This window comes from Zingiber officinale, chromosome 7A, assembly GCF_018446385.1.
Source record: "Zingiber officinale cultivar Zhangliang chromosome 7A, Zo_v1.1, whole genome shotgun sequence".
In the NCBI taxonomy this organism is placed as follows: domain Eukaryota; kingdom Viridiplantae; phylum Streptophyta; class Magnoliopsida; order Zingiberales; family Zingiberaceae; genus Zingiber; species Zingiber officinale.
Genome location: NC_055998.1, coordinates 126,931,213 through 126,944,655, shown reverse-complemented (window position 1 = coordinate 126,944,655; position 13,443 = coordinate 126,931,213). Strand labels below are relative to the sequence as shown.

The window sequence follows — 13,443 nt, the reverse complement described above, 5'->3', positions numbered from 1 at the left end:
AACTCATGCTTTAATCAAATGTGATTAAGCCTTGAAGGGCAAAAAGGTGTCAAGTTTGAGGATTTGAAATTAGGTTAAATTGACACACTTGAGAAGCAAAAGTAATACCAAATTTGAAATTCAGCATTTTCTTATGGAATTAAGGGAAATATAAACCTTAATTCAAATAGTCATTCTTGGAAAGAGTAACATGTGTCAAATCTTAAGAAATTATGGTTGAATTAAATTGACACAATTGGGAAAACATAAGAAATACCAAATTGGGGTTTTGGTATTTTCTTAGGGTAATTAAAGGGAAATCTAGGTCCTAATGTAAGATATTTATTCTTTGGAGGAGTAAAGTGTGCCAAGTCTTAAGGAATTGGACTTAAATTTAAATTGACACAAATGCAAAAAGAAATACCAAGTTGGAAATTTGATATTCTATTGAGAGGTTAAGGGAAATTTAAATCTTAATCAAATTAATTACTCTTTGGAAGAATGAGTTGTGCTAAACCTTGAGGAATCACATCAAAGGTAAGTTGGCACACTTGGAGAAAGGATAAGAAATGTCTAGTTGAGATATTAGTATGTTCTTAAGGAACTAAGAGCAAATCTAAATCTTAAGTCTTAACGTTTAATCCTTAAGAGGAGTAATTTGTGTCAAACAAAAAATTTGAGAATTGAATTTTTAATCTCAATTGGCACAAATAAAAAAGGGTAAAAGAAATGTCAAGTTAGGTTTTGACATTTCTTCGAGAAATGGGCAATTTAAGATTAAATCTTAAGGTTTAACATAGGATTAAGGATGCTTAGATAGCCTATCTAGACATATTTTATTTATGCTAAAATGTCATGTTTGATTGCCTATCATATGTCATGATATCATGCGTTGCATTCATTTTTATTATGAAAAATATAAAAATACCATGTCATATCATACATACATCATGTAGCTATAGCATGCTTTTCTTTTGAAAATTACTAATTTTGATGTATGCCATTAATCATCATGCATTATGTCAATTTCCTTATAATTAAGGACAAAAGACACTTATTATGAATGGAAGTGCTCCAACAAGTGGGAACATGTCAAGTGATATCCTAGATAGATAATCATAATTTTCACAATGCCTAGATAGAGATGCATGATCCCTTAGTTTAGGGCAAAAACCAAATGTGCATCTCACAAAGAATCATAAGGTGACTTGTATGTGTTTTAATACACGTAGATATAAGTGAGATGCTAGGATTGTGAACAAAACTCAAGATGTTGATTTAGTGCATCTTGTTGAGTCTTAGGTTCATCAAAACATATAGTTATGTGTCTTCCAATCATTGGAAAAGCTAATGTACAAGTCATGTGCATTGAGCCTAAAGAACATGGTTGGATATTGGTTTTGAAAATAATTTTAAAATGCTTTTGGAAAACCTTGGTGAAGACGATCTTTTAATAGTGATCATCATTGAATAGTTAGACACAAACTTGAAGAAAATACTAAAGTTTTTACAAGTTTTCAAATTTGTGTCAATCTTGAAAATAAGAACTATTTTCATAGAAAACTATTTTTCCTTAATAAAGTATATCCTAAATAATGTCTACATGAATTTTCATGATTTTTAGAATTTTGTAGAATTATTGGGGAGTTTCTGAAGTTCGCTGAAATTGAATTTCAGGAAATCAGAAACCTAATCGATCAGCCAATCGATTGGGATGGGTTCGATCGATCAACCGATCGATTGGGAAGCCAATTCCCACAAACAGAAGGGTAGTGAATCGATCAGCCGATCGATTAACCCAGTCTAGATCGATCAGTCGATCGATTCAGAGAGAATTTCTATGAGCAGTAGCTTGCGGAATCGATCAATGGATCGATTGAAGTGATTTCAATCGATTGAGTCACAACTTCAATCGATTGGGAAGTCTGATTTTGGATGAAAAGCCTGATTTCAGCACTTCAAGTCACTTCGAGTCCTGTTAACCACTCCAAACCCCTTGGAATACATTTGTATGCGTTTAGGGGGAGTTTTTCATGATGAAAACAAGTATGGATTGATTAAGAGAAACCAAAGTGAAGTTTAGGATAAGGTTTAGCTTCAATTCTGAATTTTGAGACCTTAAAACTTCTGAATTTGTATACTATCTTGCTTTCATGTTGAAAGCAAGTATGGATTGGTTAAGGTAGATTTAGGTGAAGTCTAGGTTGAGGTTTAGTTTCATTATTGAATTTTGAACCTCAAAACTTCAAGTTTTGGGTTTCCTAATTATTTAGGAACCCCAAGTCATTGTTGGTGCAATGATAGAAGTTTGACCATGTTTTTAGGGGGAGTTACTCTTTGAAAACATAAAAATCTTTTCAAAGACCTTGGAAGAGGGTTAAACCTTCATGATGAATTAATACTCAGGGTCGAGTATTGGGGAGCAATGGAAGATTGGTTATCTTCATTGCTAGGATGATAAATGCTCTCGGATGAGCATTGTGGAGTAAATTACTGCTCAAGGGGGAGAATTGGATTAATGAAGGGGATCAAACCTTCATTGGTAAAGTGAAAAATGCTCTTGGATGAGCATTGAGGAGTAAATTACTGCTCAAGGGGGGGAGCATTGGATTAATGAAGAGGATCAGACCTTCATTGGTAAAGTGAAAAATGCTCTTGGATGAACATTGAGAAGAAGATTACTGCTCAAGGGGGAGCATTGCATACAATGAATGGGAGTTTCATTGGGAGGTTAATGTATGCTCTAGGATGAGCATTGTGAAGTGAAGTAGAGCTCATGGGGGAGCTTTGGAGACAATGGAGGCTATGAGATCTTCATTGTGGGGTTGTTAACAACATATGAGGTTGTAAACAACGTAGAGGTAACTCTTGTGGAGAAGAGTGTGTTTTCAGTTGTTGATGTGTGACAAAGGGCGAGAATGGAAGGTTAAGTTAGGCCTTTATCCCAAGCAAGGGGGGTTTGCCCTCTAGGAAAGGGAGAGAATGAAAGAAACCTTCATTCATACTTTGTCATGGAGTTAAGGCTATGAGATTTAGCCTTGGTATAAAGAAGAGGTAAGGATATGAGATTTAGCCTTAGTGTAAAGAAGAAGTTAATGCTATGAGATTTAACCTAACTTAATGGTATTGTCAAACATCAAAAAGGGGGAGATTGTTGGGGCAATTTCCCTAGGTCATGTTTGACCAGTTTGACTAAGCTTGAGTTGAGTCAAGCTTGAGTCGGGATTTGAGTTTTGATGTTTGACAATATATAGAGATTGTTAGGGCAATCGTCTGTTTGACAATATATGGAGATTGCTAGGGCAATTGTCCGGTTGTGGAGATGGTCAAAGGGTTGACCAGGTTGAGAAGAAGACAAGTCAAGTAGGTCAGGGATGATAGGAGACTTGACTGGGTAAGTCTTAACTGGAGGTTAGGCGTCTGGAAATCCTAACTGGAGGTTAGACAGTGTAGAAGTCCTAACTGGAGGTTAGGCAGTGGTGAAGTCCTAACTGGAGGTTAGGCAATGGAGAAGTCCTAATTGGAGTTTAGGCAATGAGAAAGTCCTAGCTGGAGTTTAGGCATCTGGGAAAGTCCTAACTAGAGGTTAGGTAGGAGAGAAGTCAAGTAGGTCAAGGTTGACAGGAGACTTGACTGGGAAAAGTCCTAATTGGAGATTAGGCAAAGGTAAGTCCAACAGGAAGGTTGGCAAGAGTGAAAATCCAAGTAGGTCAGTGTTGATCAGACTTGGTGGTGAAAGTCCTGATAAGTGAGATCAAGCAATTGGAAAGTCCTAGTATAGGTAGGCAAAGGGAAAGTCCTAGTGAGGAGTCAGACAATTGGAAAATCCAAGTGTGATCTTGGCAGAGCAAGTCCTAGGGTGATTTGGCTAGGAGAACCCGACAACTAGGATGAAGCCGATGGAAACTCCAGAAGGCAAGACGTGAAGGATGGGGAGATATTCGAGGGACGCAAGGCTGATGGAGGAGGCTAGAAGGCTAGTTCGAGGTTGGTCGGGAGTAGCCAAATGCTAGGCGTGCAAACCCAACAGGTTACGGTTGACCGAGAGTTGGGTTTGGGAAGCTGGACTTGAGTTTGAGTCAAGTCCAGGGTGTTCAATCGATCGGGCGATCGATTGAACAACTCCAATCGATCAGCCGATCGATTGGAGTGTGCTGCAATTGTTGGAATGGCCCAATCGATCGGCCGATCGATTGGGGTCAGGAAATCGCGAGCACAGAAGCTCTCCCAATCGATCGGTCGATCGATTGGGCAGCAGAAGCTCTCGCGCGGACGCGAGAGCACAGAAAGGCTCTGAATCAATCGTCCGATCAATTCAGGCAGTCCCAATCATGTTGGAGTGCATACTGAAAGCCTAAGCTTTGTAAACATTCATTATGAATAAAGAATCACATTTGGTTAAATTGTCTACATTTAGTTGTAGTTGTTCAATTAATTTATATTGTAGATAACATAGTATGTGGTGTCACATACAGAAGATAATGTTATCAGTACCTTATAAATTATAAACAGTAGCTCGCGATCAAAATGGAAAGGAACAAACCATTAGAAGGTCGTAGTGTAATTAGGTATCAGTTTATCTTGACTGTATAATTACACTAGTACACTCAGAGTGTATTGAGTAGGACCATTTGAGGTCGTTTCTTTTATACTGACTTTATAAAGAAACAAAGACCTTGGTTATTATGGAAGTGTGTGCTCTTAATCCTAATATAATAACAAGCACATATATTTGATATTTATTTCTTTAATTTATCAATGAGTGAGATTTAGTTCGTTAAATCAATAAGCCCGATAAATTGGGAAATGATATCACTTATAGTGTGTGTTGTTGATTATAGAAGGAAACTGTGTCCTAGAGATACTAGGTTGATAATGTCCTCAAGAGGAGCTCATAAGGATTGTCATGTTAAACCCTGCAGCTGGACTTAGTCTGATATGACGATAAGGTTGAGTGGTACTACTCTTGGACTAAGATATTAATTAAATGAGTTGTCAGTAACTCACTTAATTAGTGGACATTCGATATCTTAAACACAGGGAGACTAACACACTCATAATAAGAAGGAGCCCAAAAATGTAATTTGGGATTGGTGCGGTAGTTCAATAATAGTTCTCTAGTGGAATGAATTATTATTGATAAAATTAAGTTGTGTGTTCGGGGCGAACACGGGATGCTTAATTTTATCGGGAGACCAAAACCAATTCCTCCTCTCGGTCCCTATCGTAGCCTCTTATTTATAGAGTTCTATACCCACCTATACCCACCTTCTATACCCACCAATAAGGGGTCGGCCAAGCTAGCTTGGGAACCAAGCTAGGGCCGGCCTAGGTATAAAATTGGGTGGCCGGCCCTAGCTTGAACCCAAGCTAGTGGGGGCCGGCCAAATTAAATTAAAAAGAGATTTTAGTTTTAGTTTTTATTATGTGGAAGAAATAATTTATTAAAGAGAATTAAAATTAAAATATCTCTCTTGTAAAAGATCTACAAAAGATTAAAGAAAGAGATTAGATCTCTTTCCTTATTTGTAGATTGGTGAGTTATTTTATTTTCTCTTTAATAATTATCCACATGTTGATAAAATTAAAATTATAGAAATTTCCTTTTATCAACCATGAAGAGATATTTAAAGAGAAATTTTATTTTTAAAATTTCCGGAAACAAATTAGGAAGTTTTAATTATTGATTAAAACTTGTCTAATTTTTTCCTTCATTGATGTGGCCGACCATTAGAGTTTATTTGGGAAATTTTATTTTATTTTTCTCAAATAAATCATGTCAAGGAAATTAAGGAAATTTTATTGTAAATAAATTTCCTAATTTGCCTAGGCCAAGGAATATAAAAGAAGGGGTAGGGGTGCCTTCATGAGATACAACCTCTATTATTTTCTCTCCCTCTTTTGTTCCTTGGTGTGGCCGGCCATCCTTTCCCTCTCTTCCTCTTGTGGTGGCCGAACCCTTCTCTTCCCTTGGAGCTCTTGTGGTGGCCGGATACTACTCGGAGAAGAAGAAGAAGAAGGAGAGAAAGCTAGCATCTCTTGGAGCTTGGTTAGTATTTTGGTTTTTCTCCTTGGTGAAATTTTCCTTTGTGGCCGAACCTTGCTTGGAGGAGAAGAAGGTGGTTGGTGGTTTCTCATCTCGGTAGATCGTTGCCCACACAACGTCCGAGGTTAGAAGAGGAATACGGTAGAAGATCAAGAGGTTTTTCTACAAGGTATAACTAGTAATTTTTCCTTTCCGCATCATGCTAGTTATTTATGGAAATAATACCAAATACAAGAGGCTTACGTTCTAGAATTTCGAATATGTTTTTCGATGTTGTGTTCTTTTGATTTTTCTTTTCCTTGTGATTTGATTGTTCTTTTCGGTTAACCTAAAGTTATTTTAGGAAATTAAATATTATATTTCTATAAAAGGTTTTGTCTAATCGGTGGTGGTTGCTCCCATATCCAAGAAGGTCGTGTGCCTCGCCACGTCAGTACTGGGAACCAATTATGGAAATTAATATTTAATGGAATTAATAACTTAAGGTGATTTCGGTCGAACGTGTTAAGTTTCGCAGGAGATCCAAGTCTAAACCTAAAAGAACATATAGATTAAGTTTTGGATCAAAAGTGTTAAGTTCCGCAGGCGATCCAAAATTTAATTTAAAAGAACACATGGTAGCTAGGAAAAGGTTCAGACCTTTGTACAAAATTTTTGTACAGTGGAACCTCTAGGTTTTCCGAGTAGCAACCAACAAATCGATCGGTCGATCGATTGGGAAGTAACCGTTGCGCAGGTTGCAGGTGATGGATGGCTGGGATTGCTGGGTGCTGACATGGCAATCGATTGAGGTTGATTTGGATCGATTGGGAGCACTGTATATAGCCTGGGCGAAGCGTTTTCTTCACCAATTCTTTGCGAGCTTCATCTGCGATTTGTGTGCGATCTTCACAGCGCTTTCTCTGACTTTCACTGCCAGTCTTGAAGGCACTTGGAGGGGTTTCTCCAATGTTCAAGAGGCAACAACAAGCTACAAGTAAGCAAGAAGAAGTAGTGTTTTCATTTGTATCTTGTACTCTCTTCTTGTATTTTTGTGTGTGTTGTTGTGTGAGTTTGTACGAGGCTTCTCCGCCTCCGGCTGTGACCGAGAAGGAGTGTTTCATAGTGGAGATAGCGTGCGTGTGTGGATCCTTGGATTAGTCACCTCTTCTTGAGGTGGATACCAAGTAAATCCTACTTGTTAGCATTGTGTGTTTCTTGTGTTTATTTCCGCTGCACATCATCAAGACGAAGCAATTGACAAGCGCGACAAAACGCTATTCACCCCCCTCTAGCGGACATCACGGTCCCAACAGTTATTCCCAACTTTACACTTTTGTATTTTTTTTTGTTTATTTTTAAGTTCCTGGTTATGCAAATAAGTTTTTGCCTAGAGAATTTATCAGTTGGGTTATAGTATTAAATAAAAAAATTCAAATATGAATATATATATATATATATATATATATATATATATATATATATATATATATATATATATATATATATATATATATATAAAATATGATATCCTGCATACTCTTACTTGAGTGACGGTGAACGACATCTAATGTGGTTGATTTGATGCGATCAAAACTCTTCTTTTTTTTTAATCTGCATGCAACACTTTTCTCTCTTTTACATATACGAACCAGCACCACGTTCGTGCTAATCTTTGAAACTAGCACCAATGCAATGTTGGTCTTTAAAGACTAGCACCAACAGAATTGGTGCTGGTCTTTAAAGACTAACACCAGCGCTGGTTTGAAACTAGCACCAGTCAGCACCAACATGGTGTTGGTCTTTAAAGACCAGTAATAGTGCCCCCAGGGCGTAGCATAGACGGTGGGCGCATGGTATCTCTGACGTAATGGCCAGGAATTGACGACCTGGGGTTTACCCCGCCATGCGCCTATGACATGTGTACCTGCATGAACCTCCCTCCATATCCGTGGGGCCGACACTAGAGGGACCGCTAAGGTAGCGGATCTACCTTTTTTAAAGACCAGTAATAGTGATAGTTTGAAACCAACACCAACCAACATTAACGTGGTGCTAGTCTTTAAAGACTAGCATCAATGTTGGTACTGGTTTGTACAACCCATCACCACCTTGAATGCGAGAGAAAGAAAAGAGTTGCTTGCATGTAGGGAAAAAAAGCAATACACACAGATGAGAGGAAAAAAAGAGTTTTGACCGCGTCAGATCATCCACGTTGGATGTCACCCACCGTCGCTCAGGTAAGAATAACTCAAATGAACTTTTTTTCGAACAAGACTCAAATAGCTCACGAGCAATTTGACTCGTTTATACCCTTATACACTCTGGAAAGGGATAAATCATGAGGACTTATTCAGTCTTAACTAAGCGGTCTAACTAAATAAGAACACAAGGTAACCCGAAATAGTATTTGTACATGTTGAGAATTAAAGCATCATGTCTCTATGATGGCAAGACTTATTTGAGTACCAACTCAACTACACCCGTGGGGCAAAAAAAAAACATACCTAGTTAGTGATATTGTTTTGCTCATAATGATCAGGCGTTTCATATTCTCCTTTCATATGTATATGCAACTATTAAATGTTTCATGGTTGGGGTTCGAATCTAAGCATAGTTAAGGTAAATACCTTCCTCCAAGACTTGAAACTATCCGTGATTTACCTCCTCCGTGTTGGACCTAAAATCAATTTACAGGAGCGCAGTTACCTTTTGCCAACTAAGAGCGCTGAGCTGATTTCTAATTTATCCTAATGATTGGCAAGAAACTACTGAAACAAAAAACTATTAAATGCTTCATGTATCTCATTCCACAACAGCATCTGATGCTTAAACAAGACAAGTTTTAAAACAATCTAATCTACCAACTTACACCAGCACTGGACTCATAGCAACACTGAATAGACTTAAGAAGATCTCCTTTGTTATTATTGAATCTGAATTTTGTCCGTCCTGATCTTAACAATGCAAACGTATTACAACATATAATGAATTGGATACACATCCTTTGTGAGCCACACAGATCTATGGCTTTTGAACACTGAAAGAGAGCAGACCAAGTTGGCTAGGTTGTGTGATGAGTACAATGGTAACGATCAGACCGGTGTTAGCCCATGCTTAAGTGCGGCTTGCCACACAATATCTATACGGTCAACATCGATGGCACCAACTTCGTGATGCATCCATCCTTCATGAAAATGCACCACCCCTCCTGCATGGCATGCGTGGACAATGCCTCGGTCCATTGTGTACTGTTTCATTCATTCGATGATACAAACGGCAAGTAATATGTTAGAGTTAGATGGCATGATAAAAGCAATTTTGTAGTGATGACATTCAGATATATATGTGAATTAAGACTAATGACTGACTACGTGATAAATGTACAGTGAGTTTGATACATTAACACCTGAGATTGGACAATACCTCACACATTCCTAGTCCTTGAACATTCTGTGGCAACCTCATGGCCGCTAATTTGCCATAAGTACAATCCCTTCTGAAATTGATGATTGGAGGGACGACGAATTGGTGGAAGTGTGTACCTGGTGGAGCACACCGCTGCTCCCTTATAGAGATCCACTTGCCAACAATCCATGTCTAAATAAAAGATCAAAAACAGCCAACGAATATATAAATACATAAATAAGCACCATGTTCAGTGCCATAGTAATTGAGTTATTTGTACCTTGCAACTTTGCCCTGCTTGATACTTTGTGACCTGAACAAGGTACTTTCGGCCTTCCAATGAAGCCTCCTTTTTAATCTTTTGAAACCTTTCAGCCGATAGAGTTAGCATCTGTTTGAAACAATTAATCAATAAATTTGCAACAAATTCATATTTGAATGAATGTCATGTGATTTGACTTTCTTTGAAATCATTCTAACAAGTCTAATTATGTATGATGAATTGTCTCTCACCAAAACTCGTATCCTTTTTCTGCACAAGTATAATGCAATTGCTCGACCAAGCTTTGATGTTGCGCCTGTTAAGAAGACCTCGGTAACATCTTTGGGAATCTCATTGAGGATGACCGCCGCGGTCAAAGTGTTGCCATGGACTACTCTTACTCTGAGATTGGGGTGCCTGTCCACAAACAATGTCCCTCCACCATTCAGTGCTTCATTCTGCAAACAAGTTGTCCATTGTCTTAATTAATCAGAGTCTGTGATCATCATACATTCATACTATGTTTTGGGGCACTCAAACCTTGTTCAATGCAGCGAGACTGAGGACTTTGACCCCCAGTCTATCAGCTCTTAGGATGGCCTGCTCAATTTGGTCATTGATGCCTTCGGTTGCAAAGGGTAAAAAGTACTGCAATTGCGAAGCAACAGGTTAATTTAAATACAGAGTTCAGTGACAATTACAGAGCAAGAAATGAAGCCGACGAATTACGTGGAATCCCCATCGGGGGACGACCCAAAGGTGGTGGAGACGACCGTGGAGGGTGTAGAAGGTGAGGAGGAAGGTGTTAGAGCATAGCCACATGAGGAGCATGGTGACAAAGGCGCCCGGCCACAGCAGCAGGATGTACGGCTTCGTGACGAAGGGCCGGGAGCTAAAACTACGGAACACAAAGGGGACATGCATTGACGACACCACGTCCACGACGTGCGCCAAGAACACGAATTCCGGCACAGCCTCACGATTCTCCCCTGCACATCAAAATTAACCAACATGAAACTAAATTGGGGGTTAAGCTGTGATTAACTAAAAGCCACATGTCTTGTAATGTGCAACACCTGAACTAATCTCTTTCTGGAGCTCCCATGACCTGCCGTTATGGGTTCCTCCCAAGACATCGAATAGCGGCATGAAAAGGCAGAAATTAGATTCCATTTCCGTGTGATGAAGGCTATGGTACCTGCATCACAATTCACACACACATGAACATGTGCATTATTGATTTGCCAATAAATTCAATGAAAACATGAGGCAAAAGCTTGTTCACTATTGAAAGGTCCTGCTCGCCAAACTCACTGACGGTGGGACTGGCCAGGACAGGGAGGCAGCCGGAATGGACAGGTGGACTGAACTGAGGACCAGACAAATCATTGTCTAATAAATTCCGATAACGTTCAGATAATGACTACCATGTCTTGCAAAGAAAACATAAAGATGAAAGTATTGAAGGTCAAAGAAAGAATGTATCCCGATAATGTTCTTCATGGTAAAAACAATTAATTCCTTGCTCTATGCATTTCTATCGATCACTTTCGACATCATTAATTGCATAACAACATCAACTATAGGACAAAACAAAACTAACTCTATATTTACTCCTGTTAGCGTCTACATTAACCACATTAAATATATGCCTAACTGTACTCAACAAAAAGTCATGTCCCTTATAAATTCATCAGTTGGATTGTTTTGCTTCGACCTTTTATCTCCTCAACGTACCCTAATCATTCAATGCACATTTAAGAGACAAATCCAAATACTCTGCTCACCTCGATTTAAAAAATTAAGAATAGAGGGGGAAAAAAAAAGAAGCATGATCGCGCTTACGTAGGTGTGTAGATAAGGTATTTGAAGATTGGCATGGCCTCAAAGAAGCGATGAGAAAAGACCTCCACGTTGCTGTGTCCCATGCACCTCAAGAAATCAAACCAGAGGACATACCCATAGATGAGCCCCACCGAGCCTAGTCCTGCTATGGCCGCCCCTAGCAAGGGCGTCCCCATCACCACACACAGCATCGCTTGCTCCAACGGTGTCCCAAGCCCAGCTGCCGCCATCAGGCACACGTTTATTTATTACAGCGATGTCGAATTCAAGAAGCAAAAGGAACTGTAATATACCTGTGAAGGATTGGGGAACTCGAGAGGAGTGGTGGAGGGAGTGGTAATGGTGGAAGAGAGAGGGCCGTGCGTGGAGAGCCCTGTGGACGACATAGAAAAGTGGCTCCGAGACGGTAACGTGAAGGGCGAAGGCGAGCAGGGCTCCCCGGGCGTCCCACATGGGCAGGCCTTGTAGGGTTGGCAAGAGGAGGAAGAGCAGGGCGCCCACCATGCACTGTAGGATCAAAAAGTTGTCCCTGAAATCGGGCAGACACTCGTTCAAGTCAATCGAACTCGAAAGCAAAACCAAAAAACCAAAAGGGGGAGGGAGAGGAGGGTGGGTCATTCATTACCAGTTCCACTCCCGGTCGATTTGCTCGAAGTCGACGCCGGCTTTAAGGATGCGGCGGCCGCGAAAAAGGAAGAGCATGTTGCCGAAGGAGTGCCAGAGTTGGTAGACGAGGGCGCGGAGGGCGAAGAGGAGGAGGAGGTGAAGGCACCACATGTCCGAGGGATCGCCTTGCTCCCTCCATGGCCTCGAGTACACCGCCTTCGCCAGCAGCGGACCGTAGAGAAGATACTGCAGATTGGGAACATAGCAAAAAAAAAAAAAAACTTACTACTCCGACGAACTCGCGAAGAAATCAAAAAAGAAGAAGAAGAAGAAGCAAGTGCCTTGAAGTAACCAAGATTCTCCCATGGCCAGGTAGAGAAGGGAGCACCCATATGGCTTGGCCTTGTTGGGATTTAGCTCGAAGAGGAGCAGGGAGCCTTCTTGCCCTTGCAATTGCAATGGCAGAGCTTAAGAAAGAGGGAGGGATTTAAAGAGCGTCGTTGTGTCCCACCTGCGCGATCTGCGTGTGTGTGGTGGGCGAAGGCGTACCGGACTCTAGTCGGCTAACCCCATTTTTTTAGGGGTGGAGACTGGAGAGGGTTTGTACTTGTGCGTGTAAATAAGCTTTTGGATTGGAGCTATTCTATTTTGGCAAGACTAAATGCTCTATTTACTCCTCCGGAGGGGGGGGACGGAGAACTTGAATTGATGAATCTATCCGTGCATTGAATTTCCTCCTCCTCCTCTGTTTGTTTGCCTTCTCTCATCACCCATTGCTTTATGTCTCTTGCCCACCGTGAGCCCGTTTCACGCCCAAGTGGTTTGGCGAGGAAGATGAAAAGCATGATCAGACGGCATTTCCAATGGTCTCCCTTCTTCTACTTCTGACGGTATAAATTGAAGACGGATGATCTCCTTTCCTCATCGTTTTCGTAGTTGACTATGCTTGTAGGTGTGGTCCAGCCATCCACGATCCTTTTCCCTAGAGTGAAATAAATGTCTACACGTGTTTTACAAAGAAAGAGAATATGAAAGAGAGAACGCGCACACGCATATAGGACATCAACCGCACCATAGGTGCGTCCATCAGGAAGTGAGCGCGCACAGGTGATGCACACGGTGTCCAACCGGCCACGCGGCTAAACGCCAAGACGCCGGGACGGCGTATGCCGATAAGAGGTGGTTTGGAATACTGTAGCAAAAGCATTTTAGACGTCTTTTCGAATCCAATATTACATGGGAGATAGATTATGATATTAATTTATAATCGATCGTCAAATTTAATCGGTCGGTAGAAAATCTTTTTCTCTAATAACTT

At 40.3% G+C, this 13,443-nt stretch overlaps 1 protein-coding gene across 1 annotated transcript; it reads right to left on the bottom strand.

Annotated features, from left to right (window-relative positions):
• Positions 1-8,910: 8,910 nt before the first annotated feature.
• LOC122002439 (very-long-chain aldehyde decarbonylase GL1-1-like) lies at positions 8,911-13,004 on the bottom strand. Its single transcript, XM_042557608.1, has 11 exons — positions 12,467-13,004; positions 12,145-12,371; positions 11,813-12,048; positions 11,520-11,739; positions 10,751-10,872; positions 10,404-10,663; positions 10,215-10,322; positions 9,926-10,132; positions 9,693-9,803; positions 9,431-9,604; positions 8,911-9,255 (listed from the first exon to the last, which is right to left on the bottom strand). Exons 1-11 carry the CDS (start codon positions 12,515-12,517, stop codon positions 9,100-9,102), a joined length of 1,872 nt encoding a protein of 623 aa, XP_042413542.1. The 5' UTR covers positions 12,518-13,004; the 3' UTR covers positions 8,911-9,099.
• Between the last annotated feature and the right edge of the window lie 439 nt (positions 13,005-13,443).